The 18,253-nt window shown below is 35.4% G+C and overlaps 1 protein-coding gene across 3 annotated transcripts in view; it reads left to right on the forward strand.

Annotated features, from left to right (window-relative positions):
* The window catches only part of LOC121419098 (dual specificity tyrosine-phosphorylation-regulated kinase 4-like), a 37,951-nt gene that overhangs the window by 5,792 nt on the left and 13,906 nt on the right, over positions 1-18,253 (forward strand). The window contains exon 1 of one of the 3 annotated variants that reach the window (XM_041613427.1): positions 13,471-14,093. The exons of the other annotated variants lie outside the window; for them this stretch is intronic. Coding sequence (XP_041469361.1) covers positions 14,061-14,093 — 33 coding nt within the window. The 5' untranslated portion in view covers positions 13,471-14,060. Of the gene's footprint in view, positions 1-13,470; positions 14,094-18,253 lie in introns of those variants that run through there. 3 annotated transcript variants of the gene reach the window in all.

Raw genomic sequence — 18,253 nt, forward strand, 5'->3', positions numbered from 1 at the left:
CAAAACTACTGTATGCTTCAATATATCACTACAATATTTCTAAAGTACCGGTATGATAAACTTTGCTGGATTTTTAGTGTTTTTTTGTGAAATGAAATAAACCACTTATTTATATATGATCAGCTCAAGTCATTAATTATCTCTTCATTAAGAATGGTGCTGTTTATAGCATAAAACTTAGTAATAGACCCTTCATTGAATTGGGATGCATAGTATGATACAGTACTGGAAGATCCATCATCACTGACATGTCCATGTGTATTGAAAACCAAATTTCTTTGGCACAATTTCCATAACCTCACAAGCTCGTCAACCCATATTAGTATACCGCTGTAGGTCAAGTGTACAAGTCACTGACTCTGATGGCACAATGCACCCCATTTTCACTAGTTTAAAGGGTGGGGTCCATTGTTCATGAATTTTACTGAAAATTCTCTTTCATCGTCTACCTCAGAAAAATGCTCCATAGATTTCTGTAAAGGGCGCATTCACACTATCTTCATTTTTTAAATTAGTTTTGAGATGAGAACTCTTTAAAATTAAATACCACTGTAGACATGCCTGCCTTTTTGTCTTGGAGTTAATAATTATTAATTCCACAATAGCGTAGACATGCATATTTTATTGTCTTTGGCACCTCTGCCGACTATGGCTGATCAGAATTGTTAGTAGTAGAAGTATATGCACTGTATAGGATAACCGCTGATATCAATGACTTGTTAGTTACCAATTACTTATTGACCACACCTGAATGGTGCAATGCTCCTCAATGGATTTTGCACAGTCACTTGCAATCATGAGACACACACAACAAAAACTGGGGTTGACTGGTGTATCTTCAAGTCCGTACCCGACACTCCCGCCGACACTTCACTCTAGCGTTCAATATGTGGTGTTGGTGCACTATCCAGTTTTATTACAACACCTTTGGTTTTAACATCTAAAAACTTGGGGGTTACATTCAGTCTCTAGGGTGTAATTCAAAACATCTCAAGGCTGACCCTGTTGGGACACCAACTGCTCTTAGTATTGCAACCATATTTTATACAGTGCAGGAATGATTGTGCTTACAGGTGATTTTTCTTCCATTTATTGCCTTCCCTGGGTAGAGAGCAACTGAATTTTCTTGTTAATTTTAATGCTTCCTGTCAATCAAAAGTACGGTACATGTGTATTCCACAACTTTGCTTATTATTTTTCATGAAAGAAAATCGCAGAGAAAACAATTTTTTTCAATTTCATCTTAGTTTTGTAACAAGAAGTTATTTTTTTAAATGGTGCATGATTGTATCAGTAATTAAAACTGTTAAAGTGCTTTGTGCATGCTTCAATATCTTTTTATTGACAATATTTCTTTAATTTTCAGTCACTATTTCACTTTGGTATTAAAGCAACCAACCATCCACTAATAGCCCTAATCGTCATATCTGACAATATAACCCAACCTCAGATCTCCCCCACCAAGCTATTCAAAGCCCAAGTTCACCCTTTCTCTCTTTCAAAGCTCTGACTATGATGGAAACGTTTGTAAACTAAACTTTTCATTCATTCAAGTTTATTTTTCACCATAATAAAATATGAAAGCCGGTGATTAGGAGGCTGATGCTTTGATGTATGGGGGAAGGTGGGTCGTAAGTCATGGTCATCACGTATAAAGATATATCTATCATTCGTCCTTGGGTGTAGGGCGTTGGAGAGTAATCGGCGGAAATTGGCAAAGCATCCGCGGTCATAAGCCACTAATTCTAATTAGCTCCATGATATACAGGGAGGATACCTCCATGCGCCCTAAAGGATAATAGCCATGCACTGAAAGATAACCATTACAAATTAATGTTTTATGCAAGTTGATTTTTGTCAATACATATATTGTCAAGTCAATATATTTTACGGATAATTGTCATTGCCATAGTGAAGGTTATAGCAGTGGACATGATGCAGGGAGGAGAATAAAGAATGGGAAGATTTGAAGGTCACATCTGAATACAAGATATATTTCATTGGCTTTATATTTCCTCTCTAGCTGCCATGGACATTTATTGCTATCAAATTATTCATTTTCCCATCAGTAATAAAATGCCAGTGCAGGAGAAGACAAAGCTCCATCAATGTTTGAACATGTACTTTAATAAAGGGCATTGTCATAATTACTTTTCACCATTAATTCGATTAGAAGGCAATGCATGTCCTAATGAAAAGAAACGAAAAGAGAGGTAGAGGAATGATAACTGACATCTTTGTCTTCTTTTACCTTTTATCTTCCAATGTTATGTCTCCGTCTACCATGCATGATTGTGAGAGACATTATGATTTTGGGCTCTCCTTCCATCTATCTGTCTCATTTTCAAATCAATTTTAAACCTGGTTCATGACTTAGGATCAGATTATTTTGGTTTTGGTCACAGGATCAACATGTAGAGGTCACAGAAGTCAAATATTTGAAAGTTTAGAATTTAGGTGCGTGATATTATTTCCTTGGATGTTTATTTTATGACCAATGAAAAAAATGATTACATGCAATGGTGATTTGAATTAAACATCTTTGAAAAGTGTGATTGTAGTGTTAAAACAAGTCTTAATTAAACATGGACTTAAATGCTGTGAAGTTAATGAATTCATTTTGATCATCTAGCTGAATGATAATCAGATAAGTGGCTAAAGAGAGACAATAACAAATTTGTCCTTGAGTCAGTGAGAGTCCCCTTTGCTTGCAGGGATTGACCGAAGGGCAGAGGGATTTAGCCAGGTCAAAATTAACTGTTGAGCATACATGTACATATTGTACATATATTATGAGAAATAACGTAAAAACACCCCCCCCCCTCCCCACATAAAAAAAAATCATGATTGATATGTCAGATGATCTTACACAATTTCATGATTGTCCAATCCACCATTTTGATTAGCAATGTAGATTTTTCCAAGCAAGGCTTAGTCATATTGCAGTTTTGCATAGAGGCCTACATGTAGGGCCCTATGCATTGTCTGCAGGCTCAGACCATAATTTAAACTTTGATCAACAAGACTAGCAGTAGCCCATATGCAACTTGCTGTTTCAGTTTCAGAATGAGAGGGACCAGTTCTGTGCCCAAATCACTGCCATGGATTTTAGGTTGCATATATTCAGACCACTTTTCCTGAGTGAAGGATTTTGCACATGGGCCCAACATGTCATCACAAAGATTTTTTGTTGTTGTTTTGTTTCATATTGATATTAATAAAGCTCTCACTGCTTTGGATTGTGCGGATTGTATTTGTGTTAAATTGCCTCGCTGTAACTGCAGTGTACGTGTAGTTTTGAGCAGATACCTTTCTGATTTATATATCACCTGTGTGGATGGATGTCAGAAAAATAATGCCAATGAAATTAGGGTCACGGTAATGTGCGGAACGGAACAACAGTGGTTCAATTTCATGGTTTATTAAAGAAGTGGCATAGAAAAACATAGAGAGAGGGGAGAGAACACTCCTGGATGGTTAATGAAATGTAACGCTATAAGACAAGGTTCAGGGGAGCCTTTAAAGGTTGTTAGTCCCCTGCAGAGATGATGTAACAAGTAGATAAATGTTATCATATTGTCAGGCCTGTATGTAGAGTTTGTTCATGAAGGTGAAGTCAAGCTACAGGGGGCCCCCAATTGATTTTTTTCTAAGTGATGGAAGAGGGTTAATATGTACGTCAAGTATTAAAGAATGGTGTTTGGCGCACGTGCGTAATTATAAGCTGGGTAAGCATTTCAGTTTGTCACATTGCTTGCATGTTTTCCTTTTACTATTTTTCTTAAAATAAAAGGAATAAAAATGAAAAAGATTCTAAAAAAAATGTTTTTTGCTCAAAAAGAGCTTTCCTCGTCACTTCTGCAGTTCTGGACCTTGTTGCATAAAAAGTTATTTTTCTGGTATCTTTGCCATCCAATTGTAACTACTATGGTAACAATGCGCAACGGCCAATCAAAATCAAGGATTTCATGGTAGTTATCATAGCTTGGCAAAGTTACCAGAATAGTAACCTGTATGCAACGGGATCCCGATTTTGCTGGCTACGTCAGATTACAGTTTCAGGTTTTTGTCTTACCTTTTCTCACTTTTGCCTGTATGTGTGTAAGTCATACTGCTTTCCCTTTATTCTGTTAGCTGTATGCAGGTTCTATAGCTTTTTATATGCGACAAATTTTGATGATCAGTTGGAAATAAAGGTAATTTTATTACAAGGAAAAGGGTAATCCTTAGAAGTATGTGTGTTGTGTCATTTAAGTGTTCCCCTCAAAATGTTCATCATTCAAGTAACAGAAGAAAAGTCAAGAATGTTTGAATTCCGTCAAAATCACAAATACATGCAAAAGACGTGCTGCCTGTTTTTTATGATTACTGTCATCTCCATGGAAACGCTAATGTATTATGGAGCTCTACACGTTTCTCTGTACCTGCATGGGCTTTTGCATCATTTCATGCTCTTATGGTTTCTCTTTGTGTCTGAATGAGTCTTGTTTTCATAGATTGTCACGTTTGGATTCTCTGCATTTTTTTCTCCTGCAATTCAAGGAGGTATACTTGATGCCTGACTGGCATGTGAATGAGATTTATTTTCTCAGATTGTCAGGAGAATACTTGATTAAATAATATTGTTGGCAAGATCGAACTTATGTTTTCTCCTTAATTATAATGAATTTGAGGCATTTCAGTGGTGTTCTTGATTAATGGAAGAGAATTTTTTCTCCTGAAAATTGGAGGCATTCCAGGAGTATTCTTGATTAATACTATTGTCTGCAAAAGAAGGGAACATGATTTTTTTTCGCCTGAAATCATTATAAAGTGAAGACATTTCAGGACTATTCTTAATAACGTTATTGGCAAGAGAATGGAACATGACACTTCTCTTTAAATCTTATAGAGTAGAGGCATTTCATTGAGTATGATGAATATCGCGGATCATAAAAAAAGGGTTAAGGCACTCTAGAAGAACTTCTTGTTTCTTCTCTGCTACATGTGTATTTGATGGTGACATAGTATGTGATTCTTAGAATGGTCATCATTATACAGGCGTTAACCATAGGCATAAGCTGTGTAATTCAATAATAGTCCTCCAAGGTCATTATTCTGTGAAAGTGGTATACCCTAGCTTACCAGTGGGGGGACCACTCACATATATTGGTGGTACAGGGACATGCCATTTGGATGCCCCCCCCCCTATTCAGACCTAATTTTCAGTTCTCTAGATACTCCGAATGACAAAAGTTCAGTTCAGAAGCCATCCAGCCCCGCTTGCAAGACCCCTGTTATGAGACATCTAAGTTCCCCAGCCCTGCTGAAATTGTCAATCACGAGCACTGCATTCGAGAGATGCATGTAAGGCTTCGCAACTCCCTAGTAGTAGCTGCTCCATGCAAAGCACTTTAGTGCAACATACCTACAGTGCCGCGATCCCTTTCCGTAGACCCGGGTTTTCACACTGCGTGGTATATATTTAGTTCCCAAGACCCCGTACTTTACCCTTTTTAGTTCCTTAGAACCCCCTTTCAGAGTTCCGTGAGGCACAATCCCAGAAAAAATAATTTGAGTGCCCCCCCCTCTTCCCCAGGTTACCAATATGCTTTCCAGTGTGAAATTTTCTCTTGAATGTGGATATCGATCATAAATTCTGTTGATGGATGCATGCGCACAATTTGTGAGGAGTAGATGAGGTTTTATGAAGGCCATTGTCCTTTTCTAATCAGTCATGCTCGTTTAAAATTTAATGTTCTCAATTAGACTGATGCCGCATTTGTTAAAACCCACTGCAAAACTGATTTATACATAGCAGCTATAAAAAAAACTGTCCACATTCATCTACATGTTACAAGTTTCCCTTTGTGCAATGTTGAATATCTTTGGTGTGTCTACTGCAGAAGCAGAAAGCTGACACCAATTTATGCCATTTTGGTTTCTTTCTTGAACAATATCAATACTCTTCAACTTCTATCCAGTAGAAATAAAAAATACTTTGGGACTACTTGTGCTAATGAACTGCTGATATTTGCTACATGGTATTTACAGTTAAAATTGGAGCCTAGGGGAATTTCATGGGCTCTTTTTTAAAAGTTTTTCAGGGGTTCTTGGGGATTGGGGGTATTTCATGGAAAAATTGCCACGAGCCCCTGTGTAATTACCTTCTAAAACAGGCTCTATCCTGCTATTATATTCACTTGATACTACAAAGTTATTTAGATATAAGAATGATTAAACTTCCATCGAGAATTGATGATGTATGAAGTCTATCCAATATGTCAATAGCTCTCACTCTATCACCCACTTGGTGGTATCAAGCCACATCATTATCCAATATAGAGCTATTGTTCTCTGACAAATGTCCAAAAACCTTCCCCATGACATCTCTAAGGTATACTTTATGCCACATTATTGTATTATATCTCCAATTATAGATGGTATCAGCGTCAAAAGGGCTCTTATCTGCATGTTTGAATGTGTGAGCAATGCCCTTCTTTCTGTAATGATCGTACATTTGGTCTTATTTCCAAAGGTGGGGTAGATTAATTATAATGACCACAATTATTATTAGTGATAACTATCTCTCTCCAGCTCATAGCACACTAGGGGTATGGAACCCAAAGTTCAGTAATTGATTACAATGCTGGTTTTTATGACTGATCATACACAATAATCAATGCAATCAATAATATCGTATCAGCCCCTAGGATTAATCGCTAAGCTTTATGCTACGTGGTCCTGATGAATGAGTGAGAGAGAAAGTTTCATCTATCTAACTTCAGTTTATTAGAAATATTTACCATTTTAATTGACATTCACTTGACCATGTGTGAATCAATAATTTTCTGTTTTATCTTTACATTATATTTGATATCTCGGAATGGGATACTAGAGATGTTCCATAAGTTATGAAGGTATAGTTTTCTAATAATAGCTGATTTTGCATGAATATTGGCCCTAATTAGAGGAATATTTCTGACGGTAATAATGATAAGCATTTTTATAGCGCCATCTATCTAGAAAATAATCTATTCGGAGGCGCATTGTTATTATTATTACCCCGGCTTTAGCTCAAGCTGCCTTTCAGTGCTCAATGCATTCAAGGAATTAATTCTGCCAGGTACCCATTCACCTCACCTGGGTTGAGTGCAGCACAATCTAGGTAAATTTCTTGCTGAAGGAAACACGCCATGGCATTGATTCAAACCAACATCCCTCTGATTGAAAGACAAGAGTTGTAACCACAAGACCACTGCACTCAGGTATACAGTCCATCCAGTATAAAAAATTATCTAACCCCCCCCCCAGCCAATCATGCCACTTCTCTTAAGTGGCTATTAAACTATGTACTATATTCATTGAGAGTAAAAATCATTTACTCTCAGCAGATGAACTGTGTATCATCTATAAATGGCCTTTTAATTGGTTAGATCATTATTTTAATGTTGCCGTCAGGACTATTGGTGAAATGCTATAGCCTCTTCTTTCAGTGCAATCGATGTGTGTTTGAAAATGTACTTATCACTCCCCTTACCCCCCCCCCCCCCCCCCCCCCCCCGTTGATGCATCTTTTCTTTTGAGAATAGTATATCCTTTGAATACAGTCCTGTTTGTTACTCATCATTTGGCTTAAGGATCTGCCATGAGCTATTATTTATTAATGACTTGTGGGCATGCTGAAAGGAAATGGTGTTATTTTTCTGTCTGGCAGCTTACGCAGCCATACAAATTAATATACTGGACCAGTTAAGTCTTCTTTCATCCTTTTCTCATAGACATTGGATTTAATGCCTGAAACTCTGCTCGCTTCATTCAACATGACGATTGTCCTCTGAAAAAGTGAGCAGAACAGAAATGCACGCTATTTTTTCACCATTATTTGGAGGACTACATGGTTAACGTAATATATGTTTTCTGCATAATCATATCTTTATGATTATTGATTTTGTTATTTTTTCCCCTCATCTTTATACAGTATACATGTAGGTGTGTTTTCAAAATGACTACTCATAAAATCAATGAAGTTTAGGAGTAAAAACACAATAGGAATTTTTTTTTATAATTGAGCATATTTGTATTGTTTTATTAAAAAATTGTTTACCATTAGGTCATCTATTTTATTTAATCTAAAAAATCATCAATGATTGTTTATTTTGTGAATTGTCCAGTTGAAGACTTGAATAAAGTCAGTATTTTCTTAAAGCATCATTATTTTTTTTGAGAATCCATTTTTCACTTGACAATCTTTATGATAGATTTGTTTTCAACAGAATTGCAAATCGTGCCTCTTATGGAGAGCTAATTGCTTGTCATTAAAATTGGCATTTCAGCCTTTTGCCTTGTAAGGATAAATTCTGTCTTTGCTTGTGAAATCCGAACTGTGGAATAAGCTATTTTATAAACATTAGTAAAGGTTCATTGCTAAACACCTAAGAATTTGTGTATGCAGTCAGTTATGAAACTGACTCATTCTACTTGAGAGTGGGATGCTCTACTACACACAGAAATATGTGCAAGGGACTACATTTTTGGGAGAGTCATATTATCATTTAAGATGATTTGAAGAACAATCCTCTCAAGTTTGAGTTGGACTTTATTTACTTTCAAAATGAATGAATACTTTTTCACATTCTCATACAACCAAACTTTCTCTTTAATAGAGATGTCACAAGCAACCAAGTCTTGTCTGATAAATATCACTATCTACTCCTCTTAGCAAGTCAATGCCCGGTGCTTTCAAAAGATAAATTTTGTGATGGCTAATCTTTTAGTTATCATCATCCAATCTGTAGGAAATTGCCTTGAGCAGACTCTGCACCCAGAGTAGGATGTGAAACACATCTTTCATATCACTCGTCAGATATCTTCTTCTTGTCGTGTACTTGCATTTTTGGAAGTGTTTACCTCAAGTATTGTTACTTCTCTTCCTACCTAGTCCTACCCAACAACAATTTTGATTGAATATTAGAAAATGATTCGGTTTCAGTACAAAACTTTTTGTCTGAATCTCATCTTAATACATATTACAAAGAAACAGGCTTTCTGAAACCATCACCTGGTTTTGTTATATTTTTTCCCCCACTTCAGAATTGTGTTCAGTTTTATGAAGACTTGTTATACATGTCAAAGTCACCATTGCTACAACACGCTATCCATCAATCGAATTGAATGATATCAGTTGCTTTAAACTGCTATTGCAGATTTCTAATTGTAACAAGTTTTATGAAACCAGGGCCCCAGTACTCTGATGATATCCAACATGAGGACCTCTTTTTCCTGTCAACTGTAAACATCTATACATCAAAAGGAAAAAGAGGGATGGGGGAGGAAATTGTGATCAATACTGGCTTCCTGCACATGCTGAGTCGCACATAAAAGGAAGTATCTTCATACTAGATTTACCCAAGATGCAGGAGGACTGTGTTGGGATATTGATCGTCAAACCTGCATCGTTATAGATTATCGATAAATGATTTTGACCGCAAAGCTGAAACTAGGAAGTGCAATTTTGCTTTCCTATCCAACAAAGCGATCGACAGTGTAAAGGAAATTGGACTTCATATTGTTCTATTCTTTAAACCTCATCATTCAATATTTATGAATACGCACATGAAGAGGAGACATGTACTGTTTTTAACCATAACGTCTCCATCAAGTTCCAATAGGACCTTAACTGCCAAGCCTAGCAACCTTTTTACAGTGCACAACCAATTCAAGGAAACGATTCCCACTAAGGACCATTAACCTCACCTTTAATTCAAATATCTTTTTTTTTTCTTGCTGAAAGAAATTATGGCATGGCTTGGATTTGAACCCAGGGACTGATCCAACATGTTGAACTTTAGAATGATTGAATTCCTGTATACCCTGTTTCAAGATATGCCTCAATTTCGAACCTGATTATAAAATTCAGGTTTGTGCTGCAAGCATTTTGGGCATCGTCTTGTTTCCAAATCATCATTAGCCTCCTAGTATACCTGTGCTTTTCATTATGATTTGCAATCTATGTATTCTTCATTTAGTTGTACATTGTCCAGTTCATTGCTATATAGAACTCTTTATGCACTGAAAAATGACAGATATCCTTGTATATGTGTGTCATCAGGGATTATCTTTATTAGATGTGAACTTAGTGTTTCATAAATTTTCTTATATCAGCGACTTCAGTTAATATTTCAACTGTTTTTGGTTTATTTCTCCCCTCCCCAATTGATAATTCATTTGGTGATATAATTACTTGATATCACTGACAAAATATACACTTCAAGGACTGTGGTGTTGATTGGTGTAGATGACCACACCCATCATTTCACTCGAGTGTTAATTTTTTTTTGGTGTTATTAAAAAAACTGTGGGTGTTATTACAACACACTGAATTGTTACTTTTACACTCTTCGGTGTTATGTTCAACCTCAGTGGCGTCATTTTAACACCTAAGGGTGTGGTCCTGTATGGACACCAACTGGTGTCAGTTCTAACACCCTGGGTTTTATAATGTACAGAAAGAAAATTGAACAGAAGATTTTGTGTGGTATGGTTGCGTGGATAATCTTGTGGTGTTCTGTCATGCTCCACATTTTAATATTCTTCTATTAAAAACCCCCTTTCATAAATTAATCATACATTGCCCTTTCCTGGGACTGGAAATTAATTTTCTGGACGTTAGGCTGTAAAGGTCACCTATTACTCTCCTATTATCTCTCATGTTGCCAATTAGCGTGGTCCATTGATCTTTGTGTTTCCATTCCTATAGTCCTATGGGATATGTTTAATGCAATGAATACATTTTCTCTTTGGTTTTATTCATCCTCCCCTCTCGTTTCATTGCTACTGAATTTTTATAGGTCCTCTTGCAAAACCAAGCTAGGCTGCATTTTTGTTATCTTTCACATGATAGTTGATAAACTTGAAATTGATATTCTGATTCACTTGTCAATCTATATTCCTTTCCTTATCTCCTTTTCTATGTATTTCTATCTCTTAAAAAAATGCCCAAAACTTTTATTGGAGAGAAGTGATTACCTTTGTTTTCTCAGAAACATGTTTGTGATTTTAGTTAATTGATTTTTTGTTTACAATGACTTGTTCCATACAAGATACAAATACCTGTTTTCACCTGCAAAGTTTAAAGTGATGGTCAGTGTCACTTTTATACTTGCTCTATAGTTATGATATTCTGTCTGATTGTTTATTCAGATTTATTTTAGTGCATCCTGTATTGAATTCTCTCTGTTTCATTACCATGATTGAAGAGGTACCTCGAGCATGGCAAATACTATAGAAAGGAGGATATACAAATACTAGTTAATGGATAGGTACATACAAAAAGTTACTTTCGATGACCTATATTCCTTTTGTGATGATAGTAAAGTAATATGTATTAGATTCTACATGGACACTTTTGATGTATGAATAAACCAGGCAACAATAGTTATGGAAATAAACCATTGTCAGGAACAGTCAGTTGAGAATACTGATCCATTTTTCGTTATTGATAGTTGATTAGTCTCCAAGCTCAGACTAAAGAAACTTTTCCCCCCCCCCTTTCTCCTCTTTGGTAGTCTGCAATCACAGACTCATATTTGATAACTAAACCAAGTGTCCCGTATTCTGCAGTCGGGTTTAACTTAAACTCAGGTTTAAAGTTGTGGTTTAAGCATGAAAAGCCAAAAGTATCAAAATCTTTATTAAATTGTATGTTTCTTATGTTTACTGTGCTCTTTCCTGATTTATCGATATTGAAGACAATCATTTATTTATACTTCCTACACAATTATAAATGATTTGAGAGCCGATTAAGCTGAAGTATGATGTCTCTATTGTTAGTGATTTATGTAACAATTGGCTGTCCATACTTAAACCACAACTTTAAACCTGAGTTTAAGTTAAACCAGACTTCAGAATATGGGCCATTATGTCTAAAGATTAGATGTCAAACTATGTCTGAGAGGAGGTCACAGTGCATAGTGAATCTAGTCTCACTACTTCAGACTCTGAATTATGCACTATGCAAATTGTGAAAACCAAAGGTCTTTGCCTGCAGACTACATCCTTTGGAGATATATGGATAGGTAGATCGACATAAATGTGTCTATATATGTGCCTGCCCTTTGTTAGATATAGGCCTACATGTAATGGTTCCATGACATTTGCTCAATTGCTTTGATAGAACATTTGCACATTGAGCCAAACATAAAATCTAATCTCATAAACTAAATTAACCCTAATCCTATCTTTACTTTATTCTGAACCAAAAACTGTATTGCAATCCTAACTCTAATCCTTTGCCCTAATAGATATTAAGACCACATCAAATGTCGTAGGAGCAAATGTTGTGTAAACGCATGTACCTATCGAGTATTGACGTTATATTCATTCTCACTTATTATGTAATTAAGTTATCTCTACTTGACAATTCTATCTTGCTGTGATATTCCATATTGGCCAATGAATGTGATGAACTATAATAGACCCTGCTCATCTGCTTTAATAAACCGGTTAAATGGAAACCAGTTTTAACATGTAATGAGAATGCTTGAAATAGACTTAGAAGAGATCTTAAATGGTCTTAGAAATTCATCTCACTGTGGGGTTTTCAAGACCGCTTTGCTTCATTAAACTTATTTTAGTATAGATGAGGATACAACCATTCTTCAGGAAGCGATTTTTACCTGGAATATGATAATATATGCATGTTTGGCATGCGACTCAGCTGTATGTATGGTGTGTTTTATATGCATTTTCCCACATTTGTGCAAAATGCACATAAGAGTTGTCTCTGTATTGCTGTTGAAGAAATATAAAGTCAAGTCTTTCTTGGAAAGAGTCCCTTTGAAAAGTCATTTACATCCTTGAAGTCTTGAAGATGGCTCAAAAGTAGATCACTTTAGTGTGATATCAAGATGTCCTGTCACCTTGAACGCTTGGTTGCCTGCATGGTAGAAAGACAATGGCTCATCCAAACCTGACCATGAATGCACATGTATTATTTATGAACCACTGGACAGAGAGAGAGAGGGGGGATGGTAGAGGGGAAAGAAGAGAGAGGAAGGAGAATGGGAAGGAGAGGGAGGAGGAGGAAAAGGAGGAGGGGGATGAGAAGGAAGAGGAGAAGAAGAACAACAAAAAGAACAAGAAGAAAGAAGGAAGGGGTGGAGAGAAGAGAATGGGGTGGTAGATGAGATGAGGTAAAGAAGGAGAAAAGGAGGGAAGATGGAGAAATTAGAAGAATGGCGATAAGTAATTATCTGTCTTGCAGCATCTTCTATAAAGAGAGGTATGTATAGAGAATAAGAGAAAGTCAATGATCTAATAAGTACATAGATGGACTCATTAAAACACATAACATGCAATCCATTAATAATTTGTAAAGCACCATTTAAATGTTCTTGACTTGGCAACACGAGGCGACGCCCTCGTACAAAATGGTGTCACAGACGATTCTGGTTGCCATAGCAATGAATGTCCCCTTGGTGAACTCCTTGGAACACCTTTGCTGTGTATTGATGTTTTATTATCATGATGTGGTGTTAGTTTTGTAACATGGGGTGTTTAGTCTATTGTCTTGTATTGATCATTTGAGAGCTTGACAAGTCACTGTGGTTCATTAGTTCAGCTTTGTGAGATAATTAATGGTATCGAGGAGACATTATTAGTGAGGAAGGCAAGGAAAGAGAGAGAGACTCCCCAAAGACTGCTTGGTTGAGCTTCCTGTACGTTTTTTATTTGTCATTTGGGAAATTCATCACATCATCCAATATCTACATCTGTAAATTACTTTCATTATGACAAAAGCAGCAAGGACTGATATAAGCATCTAGGTTTTCATTTTCTTTGAGATAATGGCATTGTATGTTCATTGGTCATAAATGTGCCAGGATGGATGCATTAGAAATACGATGGTGATGTTTTGAGGCAGCCTCGGATATTATACATTCGTTGCATTCTTTGTATTTCAAGCAGAGGACTATGGCACGAAATTGGAAATGTACCCTTGGACCGAGAAGGAACCGAATATTGGTTACTATGTAAGGAGTTTACAGAGCTTTTTTTTTTCATTTTGATTAGCATCTTAGATGGCCGCACCTTATAGATGCATACCTCCCAAGGTAATGAGCCAGTGTTTTTTTATTATTTATTTATGATTAGTTGAAAGTAAATGTTTTCCTCTATCTCTCCATCATTATCTGTCAGTATAGCCTTTAGGCCCATGATCATGAAGACTCACAATTATGGTAACTTTGCCATTATGCAGTTACCAGGGTAACAGGGCTTGCCAGCCAATCACAATCAAGGCTTCCGTGTTACATGTAGTTACAACAGTGGCAAATTTAACATAGTTGTAACTCTTCTTGAAGTACACTTTCTTGACATTTTGACCAGGGAATTGTTAGTGAGACATCCATGATATGAACAATGCAAAAGTGCATTGCACTGTATACTTTCCTTTTCAGAAGTGCATTAAAACAGCAATCATAATCAAATGTGCATAACCCATGCTTATATGCTTACAGAAAAAGCATCCAGATCCAGGAAGAAGGTTTTGAATATAAGAAATATATACACTTTTTAAAGTTAATATATTTCAGGTATGGAATCTGCAGTCCATAAGCACTTTTTGATGGACTTATCTATTACTATTATAGCTAGAAAGTGTTAAAATCATTTATTAATTTGAGAAATCCGTTTTGAAGTGCAATGGTCCCAAACTCAGACTTGCGAGATGAGCAACCCCCCCAAAGAAGAAAAAAAATGGAAAGGCCTTGATCTTCTCATTTATTATTAACAATAGATTTAATCATTAATTCATATTGGGAATCAATACCTAATGATCTGCCTTTATGTACTGAAATATATTGAAAAGGGGTATAAAAGTTTTAAACATCCATCTTTTCTCATTGTCTGGAGTCATCAGTTTTTGATAAAAATTATGGGTTAAGATATCATGCAGAATGTATATTTGCTCATTGTTGATAAAGTAAATTACATAAAGAGGGAATATTTGAATGAAAATGAATGTTTTCCCTTCGTTTTCCATTCGCTTTTGCCTCACTGTATAGTGTGTACATAAGTCCATTAAGAGGTCTCAGTTAATACATGCCCTCTTTTTACCCTAAACTGAATCATGATGAAATGTTTTACATTATGACAGAAGTGTTGAGACTGAAATATGTATGTTTAGACCTAAAAACTACATTGAGACATTTTGTGGTAAAATAGAAATTGAAACAGCAATTGTTCAACTGCATGTCTGTCAGGTTTATTTGGGATACCACAAAACCATGCAGAAGCAGGCATGCAGAGAACTAGAGCACCCCCTAAAAATGAACTTGAAATGCAAAACTACCATGCAAATTGCAACTATTGTATTGGGACACTCCCTATTTTGGGCAGAAGGAAAAAAAATACACATAATTACCCTGTGTCCCCATCTCTTTCAAATGCCATGGAGTTGAGGAGAAAAGTTATCAGTGCCCCTATTAATATTTTTTTTTTAATAATAATGATTTGTCCAGTTTATAAAGGACTTGCAATGTTGGCATGCTACAACTGTACATGTAGATGTGTAACTGTTGTAATAGTATGGCTATTCATCAAGCTTGTTATCTCTGCACCTGCATTATTTTTTATACAGAAAAGTATCGTGATCATTCCCTTACCTCATTGTGTTTAAAACTCTTACTTATTTGCATGGGGGTACTTCACTAACAGAAAAGTCCTTCTGTTGGTCCAGTCCTCATTAACATGCATATGATTTAAGTAGACCTATACTCTTCAACAATTAACACACATACAGCAGATCAGATGTAGGCAAACATAACAAGAGTGTAAGACTATCTTGATTGTATTAATGGTTAGACCTCAGGTGTGGTAGAGAATTCTTGATTTTAATTGTGTAGAGAATTCTTGATTTTAATTGTGTAGAGAATTCTTGATTTTAATTGTGTCAAAAGTTCTCTATCCCTTCATGTATTTAAATATAAACTAAAAACATTTCTTCTGCAAAAACTTTAATTTCGGTTTTCCTAGACTAAGTTACCTCAATTCATTTTTTTTTCTAGTCTTTCTCTGCAAAATTCAAACTTTTATTTACAAAATTGGGATTATGTTATAAGTTTTTAACTTTTTAAATGATCCCCCACATTTACATATACTGTTTCTCTTCTTGTGTGATTTAAGTATTGTTCAGATTTTGGTTTATTGTTTTGTGTAGTGTATGTTTTCTTTATGCACTGGAATATATTGTACTGTATTTTGTAATACTATCTTTACTCTGTATTGTTTTTTTTTAATGAAGTGTGGAAAATAAATGAATCAATCAATCAAGGGAGAATTTTTTTTTTGGGGGGGGGGGTTGTTGAAGTGAATTTGCTCTTGAAATGACCTGAAAAAGCAGTGACATCAGTTGGAGAAAGATAAAAGTCAAATTCTTCAAACCACCTTCTTTTGCAAAGATGACTAATGATTTCCCTCTTATTGCAGTATTTCAGATCTTATTTGACAAAAATACAGCAGGTTTTATGAAAAATATATTTCCCCTTTTCAGGTCTTAATATGGTCACAGTCATGTCTATTGCAGAATGGCTGAAAATACTTTGTATCATCAAAAGAAATTGAAATTCTTCTTACAAGGCTGGCATCCCTGTTTTTGTGTATTATGCATAACTGGTGCTATGTGAGATAAAAGTGAAGAAAGGGCATATGAATCATGGAAATAATTCACCCTCAGACTCATACATTCCACTTTATCTGTAGGCTACAGATGTGCTTGGTGACTGCACTATATCATTTTATTCTTACTCTACAAAGCAAATGTAATGTGTTCTTGTGCAAATGTACCAGAATGTTTGTCTGTTTGCTGATTCTTTACAGTGCATACACCTCTCTCCTCATAAGGAGCTCTTCCATGAGAAACTTCACTTGGGACTTGTCTTTAAAGCCACTCCTCTTGTAGTGGTAATTTGTTCAAGTGCTTATAATGAGTGCTCAAATATGCATTAGTTTGCAGTACTTTGGCTACTCAATGAAATGATCAAGCATAATGTACCAGTTACATTGATGGAACATCAAGTGCTTTTATACCCATCCAATAAGAATAAAATACCCTTTTTATGCGAGCGTGAAAGCAAAGTACTTGTAATATCCACAAAAAGAAATACATCCTAAATTCCATAACATAATGAAGAGATAAGTGTGAAATATATGCCATATTGGGTTAACTATTTTTTTTCTTTTCTGGAGCACAGATAGAATTAAAATTAAAAATTAGTAAATGTAATGCACTTTTGCTAATTTGAAATGGTTATAGCAAACACTACATGTTTTATTGGATGAGATTATTTGGCAAAAGAATGCATCTTTTCTTTTTCAGTCAAAGGGTTTTTTTACAAATATTTTTAGCTAAGAAGATATTCTTAAACTTCTTTAGAGATGGTAACATCCTCATTTGACAAGCAGGTTTTTCTCAATAGTAAGGAAACTATATCTCTGTTTAATTGAGAAAATAAAAACAATTGAATACCATGGAAGTCTTGGATATTTTGACTGAAAATCATATGTAATTTCCTTTATTTTCTCTCAAATAAACATTTAATTCAATATGGTCACAAATGTATTTTGTTGATTGTTGAACAAAAAAAATTGTTTTCATCAGTATTATCTATTTAGGATTGAAAGAGAGTTTTATTTTATGAAATCTCCAATTCTTGTGTTTGGAGAAGGTTCTTATGTTTCATTTAAAGTTAATTTCCTTTATTCATGCATTACAGATTTACTATATCAATTTAAGGAGACATTGTCCATTTAATATTATCCTCCTTGGATAGGTGTTGCTGTTGAGAAATTGAGATGAATATGAATAAAATTAGGACATATATGGAGAAGAAAATCATATTGATACATTTTTTTTCAAGGGGGGGGAATATACATTTAAGTTTATATACCAGAAACTTTTCTTCTCATGAAATTTGGAAATCATTGATCATTTTCTTTGCCACACTTATGTTCATGCAATCAATTCATGCATGTGCTCATTTTAACAATTCCCTTGCCTTTTTGACATTTATGTTACTGAAAATTTATGCCATATGCCAGCTTTATTGACCGTCGTGAGCCATCAATTAGCACATAAAATGCATACCGGCAACAGGTACATTGTTCTTCTCTCCTACGACCCCCACGTCTTTCCTTTCACCCAAAAGTACAACTGAATTTGGTGTAGGTATTCAACAAGGGTACGATCAATAATGACTTGGCAGAGTTGGCACAA

Source organism: Lytechinus variegatus, chromosome 1, assembly GCF_018143015.1.
Source record: "Lytechinus variegatus isolate NC3 chromosome 1, Lvar_3.0, whole genome shotgun sequence".
Lineage (NCBI taxonomy): Eukaryota > Metazoa > Echinodermata > Echinoidea > Temnopleuroida > Toxopneustidae > Lytechinus > Lytechinus variegatus.